This window comes from Cnephaeus nilssonii (genome assembly GCF_951640355.1).
Source record: "Cnephaeus nilssonii genome assembly, chromosome: 19".
NCBI lineage: Eukaryota > Metazoa > Chordata > Mammalia > Chiroptera > Vespertilionidae > Cnephaeus > Cnephaeus nilssonii.
In genome coordinates this window covers 34,565,518-34,591,975 of record NC_137090.1, presented here as the reverse complement: position 1 = coordinate 34,591,975, position 26,458 = coordinate 34,565,518, and the positions used below count along the sequence as shown (strand labels likewise).

The 26,458-nt window shown below is 54.1% G+C and overlaps 1 protein-coding gene across 8 annotated transcripts in view; it reads right to left on the bottom strand.

The window, feature by feature from the left end:
• The window catches only part of RPH3AL (rabphilin 3A like (without C2 domains)), a 126,002-nt gene that overhangs the window by 17,097 nt on the left and 82,447 nt on the right, over window positions 1-26,458 (bottom strand). For all 8 annotated transcript variants that reach the window (XM_079797371.1, XM_079797368.1, XM_079797367.1 and 5 more), the window contains one exon: window positions 9,582-9,756. In XM_079797371.1, the coding sequence (XP_079653497.1) occupies window positions 9,582-9,756 (175 nt within the window). The remainder of the gene's footprint in view (window positions 1-9,581; window positions 9,757-26,458) is intronic.

Below are 26,458 nucleotides of genomic sequence, written 5' to 3'. Positions count from 1 at the left end.
GCCCACTTTTCTAGCAACAAGTGACCCTGTGGGTCTAACTTCTGTTCTCTCTTTTCCTAGGGATGTGGAAACACGAACTATTTTGCTTTTTTCTTAGTAACCCCATAAGGGCGATTATCCAAAGAGCGTCAGAAACAACAGGGAGGGGCGGGGCTGTGGCAAGCCGGAGACCGAAAGCCCCGTGTGAAGTGGGGAAGCTGCTCCTCAGCCTGTCCCATTTCTCCAGCGAGGGGCAGTATCGGCAGACCTGCTGACTGCGAAAGAGCAGCCAGAAATACTCCGTATTCTCTTATGTTTAAAAATTAACAAAAAAACATTTTTATTGACTTCAGAGAGGAAGAGAGAGAGAGAAACATCAATGATGAGAGAGAATCATCGATCAGCTGCCTCCTGCACGCCCTACACTGGGGATTGAGCCCGAAACCCGGGCACGTGCCCTGGCCAGGAATCGAACCGTGACCTCCTGGTTCATCGGTTGATGCTCAACCACTGAGCCACGCCGGCCGGGCTACTCCAGAGTCTTTTAAATGAGAATTCTCCACATTTAAAAAAGGTGTCAATGAATTTAAAGGTCGAATCTCTGCCCCACCGGTTTGCGACCTATGACAGCGGCAACGGTCCAACCCTCCCGGCAGATGGGGTCCCACCTCCCAACCCGGAAGCCCTCCTGCTCCGCTCCGCCGTCTCCTCCAGCCTCGGCCAGCCTGCCCCTGCACACAGCACACACTCCCGGCTGCTCCTAAGGCTGCAGGAAGTCCATGCACCACGTCCAGGCGGACGTGACAGAAATGGCAAGTCCAGAGCCCGCTGGGAAACACTGGGGCTGAGTGGGGGTGGGGGAGGGGGCAGCTGAGTGCTCTGAGGAGCGTCGGAAATGCTAACTTCTCAGGAACAGGGAAAGGAGGAAAGTGGCATAGCAACAGCTGGCTCTGGGCAGTGAGCAATCCTGTCTGAAAATAAAACATTTTACAATCCACAACTGTGGCTCATTAAGAATGAATGGATCTACTGGTATAAATAGCATGCTGCGTTAAGAAGTCAGGAAACAGCATACGCGTCTGATGGAAAAACGGCTGCCACGGAACTGCTTATTAGCCCCGTCGGCTGCAGCTCTGCGCGAAATAGGCAGAGGCCTTGGGTTCAGAGCTCTCGCGGGCCATGTGGCTTTCTCCATCTTGGGCCGGAGGAGGTACCTCCATCCCCCAAGCCCTGGTTACAATATGGGGGTCTAACTCTGGACACACACTGGTCACCCTATAGTGAGTTGCTCAGCCCACTATAGCCGGCCTCTGCTTGAATGCTCCCCGTGACGGGGAGCTCACTACCCGGTCAGCCACAAAGCACCCAATTCTGCGGTTCCATGGCTATTGAGCACACCAAGCTTCCCCCGCTCTGCCCCAGCTCTGCTTTGGGGGAAAGCAGCCCTCACTGGCCATGCCATCTATTATGTCTGACAGGATACAGGCTGGATGCAGAAAAAGGCAGCATAAGCAGAAACGAGCCAGGCCAGTCTGCTCCCCCCGGAGCGGGGTCCTGAGCGTGGGGCAGATGCCGAGGCGGAAGGGCATGCAGACTTGCTGAGTACAAGCTGCTGAGCAGGCAGAGGTGGGGAATGGAGCTGATCCAAGAGTTCCCCGAGAAGCAGGAGAAGCTGCTGCCACCCTCCTGTCCCCACCGGCCTTGCAAGCCTTTGTCTCTGTCCCTGCTTCTGAGACACCTTCCCCAGCCGCCTGGCAGCAGCCCCCTTGCCTGCGCTGGCCTCGGCGGCTGTTCCTGGCACCCAGACACCCTCCCACCGAGCCCGAAAGAAGCCAGCCAGCATGCGGGGCGATGTGGGCCACAGCCCCGCTCCGAGGGAGGCGTGCGGGCCAGGATTCAGAAGCCTGGTGCCAGGCCCTCCTGGCCGCAGCCTGCGTGACCTTGGGCAGACGTCCCCCTCCTCATCCATCACTAAGAGTCAATTTTGCCGTCTGCAGCTGCCCCTGGGGCTGTTCTGAGCGTCAGATGAGATAATGACCGTGAGTCACGGAGCTCTGGCTGGGGCCAGCGCAGCACCCAATGACTCGCCTTCTCCAGGGGGCAGGAGCGGGTGGCGTGGGGGTGGGAAGGTTAGCCCAGGGGTGATCTGGGAGGACGACCCCAGGCACACATCTGTAGGCCCAGCAGAACCAGACTGCTCAACCTGAACAACCCCGAGGCTTGCTTTCACGGGTCTGCAAACAGAACCACAGTTTAGGACGTTAAAAGAATTATTTAAAATCTACCAGACCAACGAAGTGATAATGAAACTCCCATTTTTTTTAAAAAAACGACTCAACTGGAACAAATCCAAGCCTTAAGTACTTTTCCAGAACAGCCCCTGAAGTGAGCCAGTGCGTAGTTCTGTTCAAATCCCTCCAGGAGGCCTGGCTCTGCTCAGGGAGACTACGGAGGCCGGGTTTGGGGGTTCCCGCCGAGGGCCTGGGAGGGACTGTGCAGCCGGCCTCAGGGGAGATGGGAAAGTGAATTTGCCTCATGGTGGTGGTGGTGGTGGGTGGGTGGGTGGGTGGGGGCCTCAGGGCAGAGGACAAAGTGGAAGGGACCTCCCAGTCCGCCAGGCACAGGGCAGCGATGAAGGCTTTGGACGCCGGCCCCTCCCCGTCCCGGCCTCAGGCTCCCTGGGAGAGGGGAAGGCGGCCAAGCCTCACTGACCCAGGCTCAGTCTCCCAGGAGCCCCAGCTCCGCTCCCATCTGAGAAGAGGGCACACCTCCTGGAAAGCCCACTAACAGGGTATGGGTGCTAGACTTGGGGCTTCAGTCCCAACCCCCTTTCCATTCGGGTGCTCAGCCGCAGCTGGGGAAGGCGGGCAGACCAGCCCCAGGGCAGACCCCGGCAGGGTGGCCTCGTGGTCACAGCCTGGGGCTGGAGAGAATAAGAAGCCCGTCCCATTCAGCGTCCCTGGCACTGGAGGCGGAGGAGCACAAAGTCCTATCTGAGACCAAACTCCACATCAATGGCTCCCGTCAGATAAATTCAACTCCAGCTCTCACAGGAAGTCCGGGTCCTCCAGTACCAGTGCTGTACCGCCCGCCCCCCCCCCCCCCCCCCCCCCGCCTGCTTCTATCATAGTGAAAGGCTGCCGAAACTAAAGGCTTGATTTCCAGCCTCCCCTCTCACCTCCCTCCCTTCTGATGGCTGGGGCTGCAGCGACCACCATGGAACCATGAAGAAAAGAGCAAGACTGGTAGAGCCATTGGTCCTGACGTCACTGAGCTGCTGTCTAAGCTTTCTAATATGTGAGAAGAGAAAAAAATGTAACCTCTTATGATCCAAATATGCAGGATCAATATGGTACCCCCCTACCTCGTCTCCTAACAAATATCCCTCTAAACACAACTCAAGGGTGGGAATCCAGATCCAAGGAAAGAAGCCCGCAGAAGAGGTGGGTCCAGGATTAGGACCTAGGAGCCCGAAGTACTGGTTCCACCGTTTCCACCCGGTATTTCCCAGGGGGACAAAGACACCTGGGAGTGTGCAAAAGCCGACTGTATTTCCTGCTGCCATAAACGTGGAGCCAGGATCTGCCAGGAAAAGCAGCATGGAGCACACACACACTCATGGGGACGGATGGGGTGGGCGGGTGGGGACCTCTCCCCAGAGGTAGCCAGGTCAGGCCGGGGCCAGTCACCAGGAGGGACTCAGGTCACACGGTTGCCCACCCGATCCCGAAGAAAGAAGGAATGTCCTCCGATGAGCAGGCTGGGAGGGGCCTGCAGGCAAGTCCTCGGCCCAAACCAACACCCAGGGTCCAGAGGAGGGAGCAGCACCTGCAGGCAGTCAGCCGCCTGTCCCGTGGGTGCCAGCGTGTGACCGGCTCTCTCTGCGATAACACAGAGGAAGAAACCACGGCTCATCTTTCTCTAATACGTTCTTGGTGTTATTTTTAACATTTAGAAATTGAATCTAGCTGCAATGTGTTTCTGGATGCACATGGAATGGGATGGGAATCTAATTATGCGAGCTCCAGTTGTTAAATAAAACCTGTTCTCTTTCCCACTGAATTGAAAAGCTACCGATATCCAGCTTCCATTCTTAGGCCTGTTATTCCTCTACCAGGTTCCACTTACCTATTTACGTATTCTGTGTGTTCTGGTGTCAATACCTTACTGTTTCTATTGATTAAAGTAACTTTCTAGCAAGCTTTCACACCTGGTCGGGCAACTCCTCCCACTGCCCTTGCTATTCTCTTTTAAAAAACATCTTGTTAAACTATTCTTTAACTTCTTCAGGAAGGTTTTTATTGAAATATATGTCTGTACCATAAAATTCAACCTCTGAAAGTACACAATTCAGCGGCTTTTAGTATATTCATGAAGTCGGGCGGCCACCCCACCATCCAATTCCAGAACACGTCCATCACTTTTAAAAGAAACCCTGCACTCATCAGTGGTTCCTCCCCATTTCCTCGCACCCGCCCCAGCCCATGGCACTCACTAATCCACTTTCTGTCTCTGTGTGTTTGCCTGTTCTGGACATTTCCTATAATCGTACACTATATGGCCTTTTGTCTCTGGCTTCTTTCCCTTAGCATACTGTCTGCAAGGTTCATCCATGTTGTAGCATGTGTCAGTACTTCATTCTTTTTAAGGCCGAATATATTCCATTTTATGCTACTTTTTGTTTATCCTATGATAATGATAACATTTGAATTCACTTCTTCCCAAAAACTCCATTGGGCATCAGATAGTTGTTATACTTAACTAATTTGGAGGGATCACGATTCTTATCCGTCTCTCTGTTCTTGCCTTACTTCTTGTCCTGTGATAAGATTGTATAATTTCCTTCATGATGGACCTATAATTAATTCTCTTATAAAAGTTGTTTCTAGGCATTTTATAATTTTTGTTGCAATTATGAATGGATTTTCCCCATTTCTACTTCTAATTAGTCGGTATAGAGTAAAACTATTGATTGCTTGTGTGTAAACTATTGATTTTCTTTGTGTCCTATCACTTCCCCAATTTTCTTATTAATCCTAGTGGATTGTTTTAGTAGACTCTCTTGGACTCTCTTGGTATACCTTCACACTATCTGCAAATAAGAGAATTTCTTCTCTTTTCCAACAGTAAGAGTTTATTTTATTTTTTGTGCCTTATTACATTAGTTAAATACTATACAAGATTATGAATGATGGCGATGATGGGGCATTCCTGGTTTGCATTTGGATAGAACATGGCTTCAGTGCTTTATCAGTTAATATAATATTTGGTTTAGATTTTTTCTCTTTTTGGTAATTTTATAATTTTAAAGTAATTTCCTTTTATTCCTATAATACTTAAACTTTTTATTTAGCAGATATTTTTAACCTTGGAGAGGAGGACATTTCAAAGCAAAGTAGGAAACCTAGAAACCACAAGGCAAAAAGAAAGACATGCTTAAACTCACAAGAATTAAGAAAAAAAATGGTTTTTGAATGGCAAGATGTTATGTAAAATGTAAAGTCAAGGAGGAAAATATTTTCAACCCATTGAGTACCCCTGACATATCAATAAGAGAAAATCATTTAATAGAAAACAAGCAATGGATTTAAACAGGTAATTTTTAAAAGAGGAAGCCTAAATAACCAATGAATAATCAAGATATGAAGAGATATGCAAATGTACAAATTAAAATAATAAAATATCATTCTCCATCTAGTATACTTGCCAAAATGATAAATGCCAGTACTATTCATGGCAAGCAAGGATGCAGGAATAAATGAGTAGAAAAGACGGCAACGCTTTTGGAATATAGTTTGGCAATGTCTATTGAAATTTAAAACACACAAACCTACCCCCTGGTAATAAAAGCATCGTATACACAGAAGGGTGTTTCAGAGCTGCCTGCAGTGTGAAAAGCCAGACACATTTGGAATGTCCACCAATAGGTGAATAATTAAATAGCAATACAGGACATAATGGGATTTTATTAAGCCATTAAAAACAATACAGTAAAATCTATATCTACTGATCTGGAGGGACGCCCGTGATATTCTTTTAAGTGAAAAAAGCAACATGCAGCGTTATGGGTAAGAGCCTATTTTTGTTACTAAAAACAAAACAAAACATAGCCCAATGCCAAGGATGTGTTTATAGGAACAGGGAGAAAGAGAAAGGGGTTTGTTTGAGATGATGGCAAGAGGAGAGATTTTAATTTTTCACACATTTTGAATTAATTTGTTAAGATATATTATGCATGCTTATGTAATTAAAAATTAACCAACAAAATTTAAAGGAGGATGAAATGGAACCTGCCTCAGAAACATCAATACATTTCATCTGATGTTTTGTGGACTGAAAAGTGCATGGCTTGTATCTATTGATTACCTTTCCTTCTTCCAAAGGGCAGGAGCAAGAGAGCAGGGTGGGCTGGAATGGAAGGAGACGCTGGGAGCCACAGGTATACCAGCCCCAGGGCTGGGAGAGGGAGAGGGAGAGAGATGGAGGAACGGGGGTGTGTGTGTGTGTGTGTGTGTGTGTGTGTGTGTGTGTGTGTGTGTGTGTGGAGGGGAGTGGGCCAGAGAGAATGCGCTGGTATCAGAATCAGCTTCTGTGCCAGGGATCAGAGACTTCGGGGCCGAAGGGGGGTGCTGCCCCTGGGGTCCCTGCAGGCAGGGGCCTGGGATGAGAGACTCCTCGGGAGCGTGGGGTGATTCTAACCTCCTCCGAGTGTTTCCTGGGGCTGCTCAGCAGACCCCTGACCTAGAGGTGCCTGCAGGCCCTATAGGTCTTTCAAACATCCTGGAGCAGGTGGGTGGTCCATTCCTTCATCTGATAACGCCCATCCCCTGCCTGCTCAGGAGCGCCATGGCCCTGCCCACATGCAGCTCTCAGTGTGGTGGGAGACCGCAGCCCAGTGCTGGTCCCTGTTCCCACCTGGCCTCAAGCCTAGTTTTGGCTGAATGGGGTGCTATGAAGGCTGGGCTTACCAGACAAGCGTTGACCTGGACCACACCTGGGCTGATGGAGGGGCTGAGGATGGAGAAACACCAGCTGGTTCCCCAGTCGGCATGGTCTGGAAAGGCCTGGTGATGCCCCTGTGCCCACTCCCAAGGCTGCCTGCTGGGAGCTGCCTGCCTGAGAAGGAACCCAGACGGAGGCAGCAGACCTGGCAGCTTGGGGGGCTGCCTAGAGGCAGGCATGGCCGAGTCCTCCCGGGGCTGCCACAGACTTGACCTTGAAGCCACGTGAACCAGGAGGCCACAGAAGGGCTAGCAGGGGGCTGACCTCCCAGAGGGCTCCCCACCCTTGTCCCCAGACTCAGGACCAGCTATAAGGCTGATTCCAGCCGGCCCAGGCCCATGGTCTCCCACCGGTATCCGGGAGCAGCCCGAGAGCCTCTGTGAGGGCACAGCCGGGTCTGGGATGGCCAGGGGACCAAACTCAGTAAAAAAGCACAGATCCTGGCGTCTGCACAGGCTCATCGGGGAGGACCAGCACAGCCACCACGATCGGGCTTAGAAGCAGGCAGCGACAGTCGGCCTGCTGGTGGCTCTCTGGCGCCCTTCCTCGCAAACCCCTGACACCCTGGCTTCTACGCACCGAATGGCTCTGCTTGCCTCCTGCCTCCTCCACCAGCACCTGTTCCTGTTCTCCCCCTGACTGTGGGCTGCCCCAAGTCCAGTCCTGCCCACCACAGACACCCCACACATTCCTGGTGCACCCTGCTCTGGGTGGGTGGGGACACCTCCCGAGCCTCCACAACCTGCCCAGAGCCATCAGCCTTCGCGGTCCCGCTGCCCCTGGCGAGACACGGAGGCCACCTGTCGAGCAGAAGGGCGGCCTCCTCTGCTGGGCACCGAAAGGATGACCACAGGCCTGTGAGGGGCCTGGCCCAGGCCGGGCCGCCTGCTCTGGGAAGCAGAGGGAGACCGAGTTCGCAGAGGGGCCTCCCCACGGCCTGGCCTCACTCGGGGAGTACGGGCCGCTGCTTCCCGCCCACGCAACCAACAGGCCCTCTGTGTCTGAGTGGCTGAGGAGGAGACGGCGTGTGAGCGCGTGTGTGTGTGCGCACCATCGAGATGCTGGGGCACGGAGGGCCCCTCTGGGTGGAGGCCTCAGGGCCTCCCCTCCTCAGCCGCATTCTAAACCTGACAGTGTCCAGCAGCTTCTGTTGCCACGGCTGCGTCTCTCTCCGCGGCCCGAGGGACCCTGACTCACCCTGACGGGCCCCAGGGACCCTGACTCACCCCGACGGGCTGGAACCCGTGACAGCCCAGCTCTGAGGGTGGGAAAGGGGAGGAAGGGAGGAGGGAGCCACTTCTCCAACAAATGCCCCCAGGCTCCCTCCAAGCTGGCCAGCCACAGCGCCCCCCGCAGGCCAGTCCCAGCCAGCTCCCCTCACTCCGCCTGCCAGTCTCTGCCTGCGGGTGGTCCCTACGGGCCTTGTCTGTGGCAGGGATGGCAGGGACGGTGAACTCATGGGAGTGAGAATGCAAACAGCCCAGCGGAACGGGTGGGGAAGGCCTGCTGCAGAAGGAGCCGAGTGATGCCAAGGAAAAGATGCCCGGAGAACAGACGCCAAGGTGCTAATTGGGAGGGCAGACCTACAGGGAATTTTTACCTGATAAATTATGTCTTTTGACAACCTTCACAATTTTATAATCAACGTACTTCTGTAACAAGAAACCCTCCCCCCCCCCCCAAATGGTACAAAGATAGGCAGCTGCCAGGTCATAATCCAAAGACAGGAGCTCGAGGGTCCCTCCGAAGCAGCTGCGTGTCTATTTTCTTGGGTCGAGAAACCCAGGAAAACCCCTGCGTCAGGATGAACCCCCCACCCCTCTTAGGACCCTCAGTCCCCGAGTCTTGGGCTGGAACTCAGGCACTTCGGGGCAGAAGGAGCCAGAGCCCAGAGGGCAGGACACTGCCTTTTGGTCCCAGCTCTGCCACACGGGAAGTCCTTCCTTTTCTCTGGGCCTCAGGCTGCTCATCTATAAAATGGGGCTACTAACCACCTGCCCGGTCTGCTTTCGGAGCCTGTTGTGAGACCAGGAACTTTGAAAGCAAAACCATGAACATTAAAGCACCTTGCACGCTGAGTAGAGACATCTGCCACGCCAGGTACTATTCTAATTACCAGTGGGCGGAGCTCCCCTCTGATAGCGGGGACCTGGAAGGCACCCACGCCAGGGCAGCCACCACAAGGGCACAAGGCCACTTTCCTCACTAGGACCAGGGGAGCCAGGAGACCCCTTTACTGAGACACAAGGCGAGGGTTGAAAAGAGATGATACAGGCCTGCCTCGAAAAGACACATTTTCACACTTTGCCAACAATCTCAACTGACATCACATTTCTGCAAAGACCCAGTGCTGTTCACGGCACCCCCACCCCCACGTGAGCGCTTGTTTGTGAAACAGCCCCTCAGGCTGCAAACAACCACTGTGCTGAGGTCCAGCCACCCACGTGGGTGCAGGCAGGAGTGAGGGCACGGAGAGGGATGAAACACCAGTAGGAGCCACGTGGAGAACGTGGCAGGCTGTGGCCTGGTGCCTGTGGCACCGGCTGGCGGACGGCCTGAAGGTCAGGTGCTATCCCGGGAGAGCGGACAGAGGGCCTTACCTCTCCCACGGGCCCACGTGTAGACTCGACTGGTCTCCGTGCTTCTGGGCTCTTGCTCAGCCGGCTCCATGGGCAAAGGTCGTAAGTGGGGGTCGTCAGCCCGGCCGGGGGTCTTCAGGGGCAGGATGTACTTGGGGAGCCCTTTGTAGAACCAGGCCCCCGACCTCTTCCAGACCTGAGCGGGGAGACACCTGCTTAGAGCCCGGATGCAGAGCAGCACTCTGCTCCAGGCTCCCACGCAGGCCCCCCTCCCGCCTGGTGCAAAGTTGGAATGTTCTCAGTAGGTGCCACCGGCTTCCTGCTGCCTGCCCCTTCCCCGGGGGCTCTGGGGCTGGAGGAAGAGGCGGGCTGGGCCAGCAGGTACTGGAGCTGTCTGGACAGGGACTCCGGATGAGACAATCCGAGACAGACACGGAGCAGAATCCAGAGCAGCAACGGAGAGAGGCCCCTGCACCCAACGGCTTCTTCCAACATCAGCAGTGCTCCCTGACTCCTCCCTGAGGAAGGAAACACACCGTGCCTGTGGCAGGAGTGGGCGTGCGAAGGGAGGCTGTGACCCTTTCAGGCAAGAGGAGGCCTTGGCGGCTTGAGTCCTGGCTCTGTCGCCCCACAGCTGTGAGCCCTGGACACACCCTGACCCTGTTTCGTCACCGGGATGGAGGAACAGTGCCCGTCTCCCAGGGCGGCCGCGAGGATCAGACTCACAAATGAACGCAGAACGCAGGCCCAGGGCCCAGTGCCAGGCACCGAGCAGCCACTCAACAGGGGATGCTCATGACAGTCACTGTCCCCCTCCTCCTCTCGTCCGACAGCGTTACAGCCAGTGGACCAAGTCCCCCCCTCAAGAGGGTGAATTTAAAATGGGAAGGCCAGAGTGTCCCCAAACCGCCTCTGCCCAGGTTCATTCTGTGGGCTGTTAACAGGGGCTGCTCAAACACAAACTACACAGAAACCAAGGGGTCCTGGCGACGCCCACTGGGAAGCACTGGGCCGAACACGCTGTGACGGCAGGGATGCTCGGAGCCTTTACTAGGCCAAGCGCACAGGTTCTCCCACAGGACCAACCACACAGCGCTCCCCCCTGGACACCAACCCGGCAGGTTTTCACAGGGAAACTCAGCCCTGGTCCAGGGTCCGCACAGACCAAGCCCTTTGCTGTCCAGCACCGGCTGTCACTCACGGAGTGATGGGCACGTGTTTCTCCCAGTGGCCAGCAGTCACCTCTTTACGCTCCAGAGTCCAAACCCTGCCCCTGGCACGAGTGGCTCATCCCTCCCTCCCAGCTACCTTGTGCAGAAGGGCCTGCTTTGTGGGGCCCTTGAGTAACAGAACCTTCTGGAGGAGGAATGCTCCGTGGAGCCCCCTTGGGCCCCCTCTGGTCACCTCGCGGCCCTCCTACAATACGTAACTACTTATTTGAACGGGAAACCCACGCACAGGATTTAAAATCCACAAAGTACACAACTGAAAAGTCTCCTCCCCGCTCCCAGCGGCACCTGGTGGGCTCACCGTCTCTGAGGAGGTTCTATTGTTATTCCCACGTTCCAGACGGAAAAACCGGGGCCCTGACTCGGGAAGCAACTTGCCCAAGGCCAACCCATCACCCTACTGGCCTCTCCTCCGCCCTGGAGGCCGCAGAGCCTCCCCCCGGAGGTTTACAGATGCTCACTGAGTGGTGGCCGAGTGGTGATAAATCTCCCGTGGGTTCTCAGCACGGACACTAAGCGTCTGCAGAATGGACGCCTAGCGGGGGGGAGTGCCGCACGGAGAGAGAAAACTCACATAAGCAGCAGCTGCCAGGCCGCCCGTCCCCGCAGAGCTGCTGTGTGGCCCTGAGGACAGGTGCCCCCGCGGGAGGCAACGGGGGCTGGTGAGTGACTCACTCGCCTCCCTCTGCTAAGCGAAGGCCTGCTCATCCATCAGCCCCGGCTTTGCCTGCCCCCCGCGCCGAGCACGCCAGCCTCCTGTCCCCCAACGTGGGCTGGGCCTTGGGGGAAGCGGGGGACCGAGTGAGGAAGCCCTCGAGAGCCATGTGTGAACGGTGGGGCTGGGTTGGCTTAGGACCCCCCCACACTGCCTCCCCACCCCGGCCATGGAAACTGCATGCCCCCCTCCCTCCCTTAGAAGAGAAATACATACATAGATTACAAAATTAGGACAATAACAAACAAGTAAAATGAAGCCACTTCAGGTCACTCGTAACACTGCCACACAGAGGGAGCCCCGTTGAACACGGTGCTGTGAACACTCTACACCCTTTGCTGGGCGTATGCACTGTTTGTTTGTTTTTAAGAACTTCATGTCGTTTGCTTTCGCCCCCACTTAACTTTCTATCATCACTGCTGTTCTGTTAATAGTAATGGTCTTCGCCATCATGTTTTCGTGGCTCCACAGTGTGGATTTGTTAAATGTACACTAGCCGCCCCCTCCCCGCCCCCAACTGATGGACATTTAAATTGTTCCCAGTTTTCCACTTAGGTGAGAGCTGCAACCGTCACGTGCACACACGTCATCACAGGTGTCAGTCACCGCCTGGGAACTTCCCGGGGAGTGGGACTGACGGCCAGGTCAAGGGGCGTGTACATGAGGTGATGACGTACGCTTTATTCTCCAGGAAGAAAAGCCGAGTCCCCAGTGGGGCACTACCTTTGCTGGTGGGACCCAGGATCTGGCCTGGGGGCCCAGCTCAGGAGCCGTGCCCACGGGGTGGTGGGCTCAGGGGAGGCCCCGTCAGGTCCTGAGGTCACCAGAGTTAGGTGCTACAGGGGGACAGGTGATGGGGACCTGCTGCCACCCCTGGGGCACCCTGTCTCAGGCGGAGGGCACACCCCCCTCTTGCCTGGCCAGCCAAGATCCTGTTTGAAGGGAAGTGGCTGGGACCCCCCTGAGGGTGACTCAGAGATGTGGCTCACTCTTCATTCTTGTGTGGTTTTCAGCTTTCAAGTAGGATCCTATGTATGTACTAGAGGCGTGTAGGGACCCCTAGGCCTAACCTGCCATCAGGGCCGTGTCCGCTGCCCCACGAAGCCTCGCACGCTCCATGGACGCTGCTGGCACCCCGCGATGCTCCAGAAGTCCCACCCGCTACGGGACCCATCAATGCATCTCCTGGTGAGTCCAGGCTTTTTATGATATAGATGTCCTCAAGGTTCATCCATGTTGCAACATGTGTCAGAATTTCCTTCCTTTTTCAGGCTGAATAATATTCCATTGTATGGATATACCACAGTCTGTTTATCCATGCATCTGTTGCTTCTACCTTTTGTCTGGCACTTCCATCTTTATCTGTCTCTCCCACGAGGATCTACCACCCAGAGGGAGGGGCAGGGTGCTTCTGCTCACTCAGCTGTCTCTTCAGGCTCCCAGCACACTCCCGGCATAGTAGGTGCTCAATAAACACTGCTGACTGGCTGAGCTGGCAGCATGGGTTGTTTGCTGGAATGCGTTCCTTTCCATCATCTGCTGCCTTCCTGGGGAAGTGGCCTGAGGGTTTCACCCAAGTTCTTGCAATTAATCAAATGGAGTTACTGTCTCAGATTAAAAGAGGAACAGAGAGGAAGGGCATGCCAGTGCAGAGCAAGCAGCCGGGAGCCTCCCTGACCATGAGCTCCGGAGCACAAGGCAGCTGCGTGCTCCCAGTCCCTCCTCCAGCACCGAGAGACCCACAGCCCCGGCTGCCCCTGCCCAACCTGGTGCTTCACAGTCAGGCCACGCCATCAGCCTCACCTCCTGTTGCAACAGTTCATCTCTTCCCCCTCCCCTCCCCCCTTAAAAAACACTGATCAGCCAAGTGCTTTTGGAAAAGAGTATAACGAGCACAGGATTTAAACGATTCGGTTGAATTGCATGGAACGGCTGATACACCATTCTACCTTTCTAATGGTATTCAACCACTTTTGACCTATGACCCCGTCAACTTCATACAATTCACCCCGATATTTATGCTCAGCAGGGGCAGGGATCCCACGGGTCTGCCAGCCTGCAGTGCCTCCCCAGGGCCCAGTGGGCAGGTCAGTGACTCTGAGTCCCCTGTAACGGGGCCTGAGGTCTGTCTGCTTCCCTCCTGCGAGCACTGAAGTCCGGGTGAAGGCCTCCTGCCATCGCCGGGGGCAGAGACCTGGCCCGACCAGGCTGGAGGAGCAGCACTCTGAGTCCTTCCTGCAGGGGACACGGGCACATCACCTGCGTGGAGGGCCCGCCCGGCTGGAGGTGCATAAACCCGCTGTCGGTATTTGGGGAAGGCCTTCCGCATGGGGGAGCAGGACTGGGAGGCGAGGCGTGAGGGATCCCAGCTCCGCTGAGTTCGGAGCAGCCCCCCCTCCCCCCATGCCCATCCTCAGGTCTTCTCTCGCCTCCATGCCCACCCTCACCCTGCAAAATGCACAGCAGTAACTTTTCACATGGTTTCTGCACCCTGCACCCAGGCCCGTCCCCCACAGCCTGCCATCCGTGCCTGGCCCCCTCCCCCAGCATGGTGGCAGGAAAAGCCCTCCGTGGGAGTTAACCCCCACCCACCCCTCCCCACCCGCCCCCACCCCACCCCACCCCTGCGAGGGCCACAGAGCAGGAGGGGGTCACTATCTGGAGAAGCTGGGCGAGGCTGCAGAGCCCCTCTGCTCCCCACGTGTGGTTTGCGGTGATAAGGCCAGCAAAGCAGCCGGCTTTGAAAATGCCATTTAACGAGAAAAGACCCCCACAGCCGCCATGGCACTCGCCGGGGGTGGCCAATGGCATCAAACGCTCCCCGTGGCACCGCTGTGTGCTCCGCTTCCAGGCTTTCATTACGATTTCAGGCACGGCCAACCCGGCTGCAGACACTGATGGACACTAGCCAAGCCGTTCCCAGGGAATTTTAATTACCCCGATAACCATCGCTAATCACCGGCATTTCCTAAACGGCCGTGGCTGGAGGAGGTGGTAATTGCCAGGCCCCATTGGAAAGAAGGGGAGGCCTAGGGGACCAGCCACCGGGCAGGATGGGGAGGGGCAGCCGCCCTGTGCCCCTGGCCAGTGCTCCGCCCCTTATGTGCGTTACCATCTCTCCCGCCGCCCATGCGGTTAGGGCTGCACCTGCGTGAGCGCAGGCCCAGGCTCTCCACCCCTCGCTCCACAGGCTGGAATAGGGGGCCAGTCCGTGGCCTTTGCACATGCTGTTCCTTCCACCTGGAGTGCCCTTCATCCTCGTCTCCATCACAGCGACGTTTCCCCCAGGAAGCCTTCCGTGCCACCTGGTGCAGACGCGGTGCCTGGCCATGCTCCGGGGCCCACGTGGCCCTGCTGCGGAGCCTCACCAGCTAGGAGGCTGCGAGCTCCTCAAGGGCAGGGCTGTGCCGAGCCAGCCCCGCAGTCCCAGGAGCAGCAAGGAGCCGGCACGTGGCAGGAATGTGACTGACTGACTGACTGACTGACTGAGCACACGGAGAAGGCAAAGCAGAGCAACTGTCCCCGGGGGACAGAACGTGCGACTCGTCTTCAGCTTGTTAGGCAGACAGAACGTGCGACTCGTCTTCAGGGAGACCACGTTCTGTCTGCCTCACAAGCTCCAGGCTGCCCGGGCTTGAAACGCTGCGGGAAATGGCATGTTATAGAGGGGTCTTCTTGCTTATGCTTTGGTCTCTTTAAAAAGAGCCTCTTAATGGGTCAGCCCACCTTGTCAGAGAGGCAGCATGACCCTCCCTACCCCGATACCTGAACACACACACGAGAGAGAGAGAGAGAGAGAGAGAGAGAGAGAGAGAGAGAGAGAGAGAGAGCATGCGAGCGTGAGCTGGCCTCCTAGCAGCATGGCCAAGAAGACCCCAGAACTCGGCCAGGCCCTCATTTAATCACAGAGCTAAAAAATAATAAGAGTATAAACATTAGGAGAGAGGAAGAAGCGTAGTCCAAGCCAGCCAGTTCCTCGCCGTTCAGGTCATCTGAAGTGGATAAATCAAGGAAGTCACGGCGGAGCCAGCTTGCGAACGACAGAGCTTGGTCTGTGCGTGACGGGGTGGGCGAGGGAGGGGCCGGGCATGCGAACGCCATCCTCCAGCATAACCGCTTCAGAACAACTGGATTTTTTTAAAACCACATGCATGTATTACTGTGATTAAAATGAAAGTACAACAGATTGGTAATTGGACGTCCATGTTATTAAATCCCTGGGCTGCATGGGAGTTCGACGCCCGGGGAGTGGGGGCGGTCTGTGGCTGGTATATTGAGTCTGGATGTGACTTAAGGGAGAAGAGCTGTATTGATGAAAAAATATCCAAAGCTACAGAAAAGTTTCATTAGAGTTTATTTGAGCCAATTTTTTGAGAATATTCTCGAAAGCAAGAGCTCAAAGGATTGAGCAAATGCTCGGGAGAATGGCAGTTTTGCAATTCCTTTAAAAAATTTTTAAAGTATATTTTTATTGATTTCAGAGAGGAAGGGAGAGGGAGAGAGAGACTGAAACATCAGTGATGAGCCTGGCCGGCGTGGCTCAGTGGTTGAGCATCAACCTATGAACCAGGTGGTCTCGGTTCAATTTCCAGTCAGGGCATTTGCTCGGGTTGTGGGCTCAATCCCACACATCCCCAATAGGGGGCGTGCAGGAGGCAGCCGATCAAAGATTCTCTCTCATCATTGATGTTTCTCTCTCTCTCTCCCTCTCTCTCTTCCTCTCTTAACAATAAAAAATAAATACCTAAAAAAAATCAATGATGAGAGAGAATCACTGATTGGCTGCCTTCTGTAGGCCCCCTACCAGGGATCAAGCCCGCAACCCGGGCATGTGCTCTGTACGGGAATCGAACCATGACCTCCTGGTTCATAGGTTGACACTCAACCACTGAGGCACGCCGGCTGGGGCAGGAGTCAGAATTCTGACAATGGGAGAAACCTGGACGTTTTCCAAAGGGAACCAGGGCTTCCCAGCAACAGAGCCAGGCAGAGCTGGTCCCTGGAGAACAGCAAGGGTCCTTCCCGCGTGCTGCTGGCTGGAAGGGAAGCTGCTCTCAGGGGCGGCTGGGCGGAGCCTCCGACAAGGTTTCGTGGCGACAAGCTGAGTGTGAGAAGCCATGATCACGGCCAACAACGACAAGCTGATACCGAGCCAGGCAGGCAGGTGTGCTACTGGAACGCACACATCCACTTTTAGTTCTAGCTTATGCCAGGAATATATCTGTTGTTCGAAACAGATTGGGACCATCCTACCTTAGAGTTCTGAGAGACAGCTGCATCACCTGCTGCCCTACTCAAGCAGGACGGGGACTTGAACTTACCCCGTGTGTGGCCGTGGCGTGGATGTGCCTGCATATTCGGTCAGTGGGGCAGGAATCAGGCATCTGTAACCACACAGAGGCAGCCCAGGAAAGACTGTGGCATCCACCATCCTAAGTGCCCCCTGTAATCCCGAATATGGCTGCGATTCTTATCCCAGAAAGGGACTGCGGATCAGCAAAAACAGAAAACAGAGATGCATCCTTCCAGGCTTCCCCAAAAACTGCTCAGAAGTATAGTTCCGTTGACCAACAAATAAATGAAAATAAGCTCGAGAATGGGGAACTCATAGTATCAGAAAATTCAGTGAGGGCACATGCCTGGGTTGCGCGCTAGATCCCCAGTGGGGGGTGGGGGTGCAGGAGGCAGCTGATCGATGATTCTCTCTCATCATTGATGTTTCTATCTCTCTCTCCCTCTCCCTTCCTCTCTGAAATCAATAAGAAAAATACATGAAAGAAAAAGAACTGGGGAAGGAAAGATCACATCTTCCTGTAGATGGGTGGCCCTGGCGGAAGTCCGAGAAGGGCCGGAGTCCCTGGCCCTGCCCTCTACCCCCCGAGAGCCCTGCTGTCAGGGCTGCCCCGCTCTGGGCTGCTGTCCCTGTCTGCGGTGCAGGGCGCCAGTAGCAATCCGAGTCACCAAGGGCTTTGAGAAGCGCAGGGCCAGGCGGGCAGAGCTCCCTCCCAGCTGAGGGGTTCTGCTTCCCACTAATCCCTTCTAACGTGCGAACTCCGAATCCAGGTGCTATCGGACAGCCAAGTGAGGCCCCTCCAGGGAGCATCTGGGCATTTGCATTTTAATGACTATCAGTGTGTGTGTGTGTGTGTGTGTGTGTGTGTGTGTGTGTGTGTGCGCGCGCGCGCCAGAGCCAGGAGCTGGGCTGGAAATGCAGCCCCAGCAAAGACAGAGGGCCCCTCGGCCTCCTCTTCCAACCCCCAGGGCAGCAGCTCCTGGCTCAGCCCAAGCGCATGATGGACGCGCCCTCGCCTGGGCCTGAGCGAATCTCCTCTTCGCTTCAAGTGGGTTTCCGAGCAGGCGGGTCAGTCCGGGAGGCAGGCAACTGCCAGCACAGTGGAAAGGAAAAAACGCAGCGAGGAAAGCACCCTGCGGGCGCTGTTTTCTTGACAGACCGTTTAAACGCGTTGGCCAGACTGTTTCCGAACCAGAGGGAACGTCTTGGCTTCCACGAACCCCGTGGAGGGGCCGGATCCTGCCCGGCTTCTGCACCATGACCACTGAGCAGCACGGGCAGCTTCAGAGGGAGGTGCCGCTCGGCGACGGCGCTGGCTCTCTGATGGCTCTCCGGGGCTGTGGGCTGTGTGCTCGGGGTCAGGGACAGCCTCCAGGGCGCAGGCCGGCCTCCCACCCTGGCCTCAGCCCCTCCTCGTTGCCCACGCCAGGGCCTGTGCCCGGGGGCGCCACCCCCTCCTTGCATTACCTACAGGCCTCTGCCCACATGCCATCATCTCCCTTTGTCCAGAACAGTCCGGCAAGTCCCACAGGTCGTGCAGGCTGAGGGCGCTTCCCCACTGCTCCTCATCACCTGCTTTGTCCACACTGCATGGACGCCTCCTCGCACCCCTCATTTGCATGCAGCACGGAATCCCTTTGAATCCCAAATATCTAGCGACGGTCCCTGCTCCGGCACGTATCCGGGAGGGCAGACGTGCTCGGCGATGTTTGGCTGCGAGGCTGGCCTCCGCTCCCAGCTGGAGTGGGCGCGCACAGGAAATGAATAGGGCTGGATCGGAACATTGGACAGGCCAATTATCCCCGGCCAGGTCTTTTCAGAAGAGCTTTGTGATTTTGATTCAATTCCCAGAACAACAAACAGCCTATGTTTAAACACAGTCTCAGCAATGTATTCCAGAGCCAACGTGAAACCACTTCGGGGCTGGCAGCGGTGTGAGGGAGCCAAACACTTAGGCGCTGAGGGCACGTTCCTGACGGGCCGAGGGCTTCATTCAGGTCGGAACACCTCACCCCTGGTCTCTTCTCCCCAAGGCCAAGGAGCCTCCGGGACCTTCCCACGCCTGCTCAGGGGAACCCAGGACCCCACGCGTGGGAAGTGGGGAGGCTCACACGGCGCGGTGTGTTCCCATCCCGGGCTGCTCCATCCCCAGAGCCACTGGCCCCCCCACTATTCCCCCATCAGGGCACAGCCCACCTTCTCACATTTGTAACATTTACTTTAAAATATATTTTCATTGTTTTCAGAGAGGAAGGGAGAGGGAGAGAGAGAAACATCAATGATGAGAGAGAATCACTGACCGGCTGCCTCCTGCACGCCCCCTACCTATCGAGCCCTGGGCATGTACCCTGACGGAATCCAACCGTGACCTCCGGGTTCGCAGGCTGATGCTCAACCACGGAGCCATGTCGGGCGGGCAGGATGCCCCCTTTTAAAATTGTGGTAAAATGTACATAACCCAACAATCCGCCTTGGAGCCATTTTTCGTGGGCAGTCCAGGGGCACTAAGTACGTGCACAGGGATGTGCTACTGTCCCCACCGCCCGTCTCCAGCCCGTGTTCATCTTGCCAAACGGAAACCGTGCCCATTAAACAGTGACTCCTCACTCTCCCACCCCGGCCCCTGGCGACCACCGCTCTACTACTGCCTGTCTCTATGATTGCGGCTCCTCTGGGCACCTCAGAGAGGTGGGACCGCACGGTATTTGTCCTTTTTGTGACTGGCTTATTCCACGTCGCATAATGTCCTCCATGCTCTTCCGTGTTGCAGCAGGTGTCAGAATGTCCTTCCTTTTTCAGGCTGAACAATAGGTCAGTATCACATTTTGTCTATCCAGGTACCCAACCGTAGACGCGTGGGTTGCTTCCACCTTTTGGCTACTGTGAGTAACGCTGCAATGAAGAGGGGTATGCAGATAGATCTGTTTCGGTCCCGGTTTTCAATTCTTCCGAGTATTTACCCGGAAGTAGAACTGCTAGGTCATCCCTTTTTGGAGGAAGTGCCACACCGTTTTCCATTGTGGCTGCACTATTTTACGTCCCCACCAGCCAAGCACAAGGGCTCAAATTTCTCCACACTTATTATTGTCTGCCTTTTACAGATTAGCCATCTTCACCAGTGTGATGTGGTCATCGGTTTGTGTTGAACACTGTAGCCCCTCTCCCCTCCTTCCCGCACCCAACACTCCTGACCCCTCTGCCTGTTCTCCTCGCTCTTCTTCCCATTCAGCACCGAACACACTACAGACTCGGCTCATCTAGTAGCTGGCTTGTGGTTATTGCCTGTTCCCGCTCTCTTTCCCCCGACCCTGCCAGAATGTAAACCCAAGGCAGAGATATTTGGCTGTTTTGTTCATGGCAGCGTTCCAAGGGCCTAACCAGTGCCTCGCACATAGTCAACGCGCAATGACAATTCTATGAATGAAGAATGAATGAATGAATGAATGAATGCATAGAAAGAGTTGCTAGAAGGAGTTTTGGAGGCAAACACACCTAGCTTCAACCTTTGGCCCCATCCATTAGTGTCTGGTGTCTTTGGGCAGGCGACCCTTTTCTAAGCCTCAGTTTCCCCATCTGTCACATGGGGGCAATACCGAGTACCCCACTGGGCTCCTGTGAGGGTGAAGCAGATATTCACTTCTTGGCCCACCGTGGGTGCTCAGCTCATGTCCACCACTCAATGCCAGCTGGCCCTCCTGGCGGGCACGGGAGGGAGGACAGTTGGCTCCATGGGCTGGCGCGCAGTGGTGAGAAAGTCAGCTTCCTCTTGGACTGGACCGCGTCTCGGAGAGGAAAGTTCTTTCTCCGACGAACAAACACAGGCTCCCGTGGGAAAGCCAAACAGGGGCGGGGCGGGGCGGGAGACTGCTCTGCCCGCCACGGGAGGAAGGGGGACTGGTTGGCGCCGGGAGCCTATTCCTCCTGCCACTTCACGGGCGTGGGAGGCGGGAGCTGACGGTGGGTCTGCTCAGTAGAGCCGTGGCGTGTGGGAGGTGACCAACACACTGAGGAAGTGTGTCCATCCGGGTCCCCCCGGGACGCCGCAGCAACAGCCCCGAACGAGCTCGACGCAGATGGCAAGGAGCTCGGGCAGCACCCGCCCGCCCACCCCTGCACCACCCACCCACTCCTGACTGTGCTCACGGGCCTCCGGAGGGGGCCCTCTGGCAAAGCTGTTTGCAGCTGAAATCCAAACTGCAAGTAACAGCAAGACCAGGAGAAAACCAGCGTGGGAAGCAGATGGCAGCGTGCAAGGAGCCCAGGCTGCCCGCCGGAGAGGCAGGTGCCACGAGGATGGTGGGTTCTGCTGGCACGGCTGCTCCCGCTGGTGCTGGCTGGGAGTGAGGGCGCCCCGGCTTCCTGGGCCTCCCGCAGGCCTGAGCCAGGGCGGCCTCCCCAGGGGCCCTAACTGGGCTACGGGTCACCCTCCAGGCTGGGCAGCTTGGAGAGGACTTAAAGACCCACCTGAAGCCACTTCCCGACTTCACAGATTCCTCCCACAGTCAGTCAACAAGGGGGAGAGAGGGGCCAGGAGGCAGGAATACAGACCTAGCGGCAAAGGGCACTGGGGGGACCCCAGCCAGGGCCGGCTGTGGTAAGACCTCAGGGGAATCAAAAGCACCCCGCTGGGGAAAGGTTCTAAAGAGATCTGAGCACAGGACCAGCTTTACTTTTTTTTGAAAATGTCTCTTTCAATCAACAAACATTCCCTGAGCCCCTTTGATATGCAAAGCACTGCAGGAAGCACAGTCATTGTTGGTGCAGCGGCCCGGCCCCGCCTCGGCGCTCAGTCAGATCAGGAGGCCTGTGGACCTGGAAGGCTGAGCCAGTGCTGAGCCGACAAGAGTCAGTCCACTTTCAATGACTTACACGTTGGCCTTCACCCCTTTCTACCCTCACCCCCACCTCCCCCGCCCCCAAGAATGCTGCATCCTCAGAGAAGCCTTCTTACTCAAAGATACCTTTGAGAGGCTGGAGGAATGCTTTCTAGAATCCTGGGGAACTTAGATCCCAATGAACGTTTCCACTGATGACAGGATAACTTTGAAGGAGTCACTTTGTGGTGGTAAATGGATGGGATTAAAGGCTAACCAGCAAGTGCAACGAGTTTCCGGCTCGCAGGGTCCCGGGTTTAGAAGCCCCTGAGGCAGCCCCTCCCAACCTGCACTGACACACCCGTGACAGCTGGAGAAGGAAGGGCACAGGAGGGACCTGACGCCAGCCTCCAGCCGGTCTCGCCTCCACAAGGCAAGTGGGCTGCACAGACAGGGCCACTGCCCACCTGGGCCTTGCCCGCCCGGCGGGGACCGGGGGCAGGGTCTGAGCCCCTTCCTCCCAGCCTTCCCGGCGTGGCACACTGTGGGTTTCTGGTACCACATAGGAGCTTGTCCTTCCTCCTCCAACCCTGTCTTTTTTTTTTTTTTTTAAGTGTTTTTTATTGATTTTTTTTAGGGAGAGAGAAACATCAATGATGAGAGAGAATCAGCGATTGACGGCCTCCTGCACGCCCCCTACTGGGGATTGAGCCTGCAACCCAGGCATGCGCCCTGACTGGGAATGGAACCAGTGACCTCTTGGCTCAACCAGGGAGCCACACCAGCCGGGCCTCCAACCCTGTCTTACTCCTTGGGATAAATAAGGGAAAGGAAAGAACCAGGCAGGAGTGGGAAGGGGCTGGAACGAGGAGCTGCACCTGGGCAGGTATATTACTTTCAGGAACGCTCGGGAGGGGGAGGGCAGGAGATGGGGGAAGAGCCAAGGAAACAGGCAAACCAAGGGCTGCAGATTTCCACGTCCCCCTAGTTCCAGTGGCCAGGGGGCCAGGCCACGGGACAGCCACAGGTAAATCCTGGGCAGAGGACGGGGCTGTGGACGGAGCACCACAGGTAAATCCTGGGCAGAGGACGGGGCTGTGGACGGAGCACCACAGGTAAATCCTGGGCAGAGGACGGGGCTGCGTGGGTGTGGGTGCCGCCTCTGGTAAGCCCTGGGTGTGGAGCTCACGGCTCCTGAAGGTACAGAAATGATAAATGCACGGGCGCATGCGCAAGACAGACACAGGAACCCACCAGCAGGCAAAAAAAAAAAAAAAGGAATCAGTTAATGTGGGGAAAAGCTTCAAGATTCTTCAGAAGGGAGGGAAAATTAAAGGAGGGAAATTGGGTAGAAGACGATGAATACAGAAGACAGAATGGAAATGTAATCTTCAAATTAAAAGTACTTTGGAGAGAAGAAATGAGATTGTTGGGAACAAAGTAATAAGCAAAAACATAATTGAAGAGCTTTCCTGAATCAAAGAGCCAAATATGTTTGTTCCATACAAAAATCAATGAAAACGACCTAGGCCTATCCAGATAAAAATTTCGATTTCCATATATGTGTGTGTGTGTGTATACCATATGTAGGTATGTGTGTATATATATATATATATATATATATATATATATATATATATGGGCAAAAGTAGGTTTACAGTTGTTTGTATGGAAAATAACACAATAATTAACAAATACTAATACAAGAATAAACGCTGTGTTTCATTCACGTACTCATAACTGTAAACCTACTTTTATTTATTTTTTTATTAATCCTCACATGAGCCAATTTTTTCCATTGTTTTCTAGAGATTGTACAAGGGAGGAAGGGAGAGGAAAGGGGGAAGAGAAAGGGGGAGAGAGAGAGGACTGGATGTGCCCCTAACGGGGGTGGGGGTGGGTGGAAGGAGTGAACCTGAAACCCAGGTACATGCCCTTGACTGGGAATCGAACCCGAGACCCTTCAGTGGTCAGGCAGATGCTCTAACCATTGAGCACCACGGGCCAGGACAATAAACCTACTTTTGCTCACTCTGTGTGTGTGTGTGTGTGTGTGTGTGTGTGTGTGTGTATTTATTTAATTAATTTTTTTGGTTAATCCTCACCCAAGGATATTTTCCCATTGATTTTTAAGAGAGAGGAAGGGAGGGGGAGACAGAGAGCGAGAAACATCAATGTGAGAGGACCACATCGACTGGTTGTCTCCCACATGCGCCCCGACCAGAGCTAGGGATAGAGCCTACAACCGGAGGTATGTGTCCTTGACCAGAATCGAACCCAGGACCCTTCCGTCCGAGGGCCAACAGCTCTATCCACTGAGCCAAGCCGGCTAGGGCTGTGTGAGGTTCTTTAAAGGGGAAATAAAAGCATAGGTCTGGCTTCGGACGTCTCCCCATGTTTCTGTTCTTGCCTTGGAAACAACTTCACGTTGTGCCTTAGGCCCTGTCACCCTGCCTTCTCTTCCTCTCAACGTGGGCATCGAAGGCTTCACGGAACTGCTGCCCGCCTGCATCCTCGGGACCTCCGTCTGGGCCACGGCCCAGCTTGAAGTTCCTCAGGTGTGTTTGGCGTGCTCTTTAACCAGTCCCCGAGGATGGCTTCATTCCCTGTTCTGTGTCTTTAAATCTTGACCACATCTCAGAGTGTATTCATTTACCAGCAAGGAAACCAGGAAAGTGACTCAAGCCTGTACCTATTCACAGAAGGAATGCAGGTGAGGTGGGGCGGGGAGTTGGGAAAATGAATGCTTACAGAAGCAGCAAGTCGAGAAAAGACAAGCGGCTAATTAGGTGAAGAGTGTAGTTTGGTGTGGTCACAAACACATCACATTCATGCCCTTCGGTGGCGTGGCAATCAGACCAGGTACTCCAGGCTGTTGGGAGTGCCAGCCAGGGATCAAACATAAAAACATCAATAAGAGGCCCCAGCCAGTTTGGCTCAGTTGATCCAGCGTTGGCCTGCAGTGTGGGAAACCACCTATTGTCTTCACTAGCAGAGAGGTGTGGACAAGGATCCCAAAATGCTGGTGCCGCTTGAGCCCTGGCAAAGGTCAGAGCTATGCACCCACTGTTTAGTCGAGACAATGGTACCTGAAGCAACTTCCCCACAAGACAGTCATGTAAATCCTTACTGATAAGATAGTCTGCCTGTTACTGGAAATTGCCTGCCCAAGGGCTATAGGTGTATCCCAAACTGAATAAAAAGATGGCAAGGCCTGAGCCCAAGTGGAGTCCTTCCTCTGGAATTGGGCTCCTGCCTGGTCCCCCAATATTTCCAAATTATTATTTCTTGTCTCATCTCTTTCATTTGCGTGCAGCCCCTCTTCCAGAGCCCGAACCCTGAACCACGCGGGATGTGGGTCATTCACACTGCGGGACTGAAGAGTCCTGGGTTTGATTCTAGTCAAGGGCACATGCCTGGGTTGTGGGCTCGATCCCCAGTGGGGGGTGTGCAGGAGGCAGCCGATCAATGATTCTCTTTCATCATTGAAGTTCCTCTCTCTTCCGCTCCCTTTCTCTTTGAAATCAATAAAAAAAAATTTTTTTTAATCAATAAGAAGCAAATGAAAGGAAAATATCTGTGGCTGTTCATAGGAATGACAAGGTTTATTGCTCTAAAATTTACTCAATTGAGTTTTAAAATTCATTAACAACAGTCATTTTCAGAAATGAAAATGGTTCATTTGTTTCTTTTTCAAATTTGCTCATTTTTTTCAAAGGTCCTGTTTGTTGAATTTGTTTCTACTCCTTCTCTCATCTCTTTTAATTAATTTACAAGCCTTACTTATCTCCTTCTCACGGTTTCACCGTCATCTCTAGTTCCCTGGGTACCGGTTCTCCTAGTTGTTCCATTTGCTGCCTCTCCCTCATGGTGGCCCTTTTCACATGAGGTTGGTAGACAACAGGGGCAAATCCACAGAATTGCGAGTGGGAAAGATTATGATCAATTATATTACCAATCAAGTTATCGTCTTTGTATAAAGGCAATAGCTATTGTATAGCAAAAGACTCAGAAAATCCACCTAAAGGGCTCCTATTAAAAAGATTAAAATAACCGACCAGCTAATTATGAGGTAAATCAACAGTAATAACTCAAGGGTCTGTAAGAAAAGAGGGCATATAAACATCGACGTTTATTTTTCCCTTCTAAGATCCCATTCTGAGGATGAAACTTAAAATGTGGTCAAGAAGCTATGCACTCACACATATATTGCAGTTATTAATAAGAAGGGGGAAGGCAATACTTGGGTGTCTTAAATGAGCAGAACATCCATATGACAGAATGTTTACAAGGAGTTATTGATTACACTGAGAACTATTTGTGATATGTGTTAATTTTAAAACATGGGTTCAGCAATATAAAGAAAAAATACACAGAAGATCAGAAGTAAATATGCCAAAATGTTAACAGTGATTAGATGGTAAGATAACGGATATTTTGGGTGTGTATTACTTTATGTTTTTTTACACATTGTGAATGTCAGTGATGAGCCATGTTAATTTTATAATCAGAAAAGAGTAAAATGTATATGATATTTGAAAAATGAAAACTTTTAAGGGTCACGAACTAACAGTCAAGAACGTAAATACCGGGGGTAATATTAAATAAGAAAGATAAAATGTCGTTACTGACTCTGATGTTATTATAGTCTACAATTTATTCTCAACGCAGCAGCCAGAACATCCTCTAAAAAGAGGGGGGAGGGGCTCAGGTCATGTCTCTCCTCCACTCCCGACCCTCAGAGGCTTCCCATTTCACTCAGAAGTAAAAGCCAAAGTCCTTACCATGGTCGGCAAGGACCAACACGATCTGACCCCTGCCACGTCTCCGACCTCCTCTCCCGACCC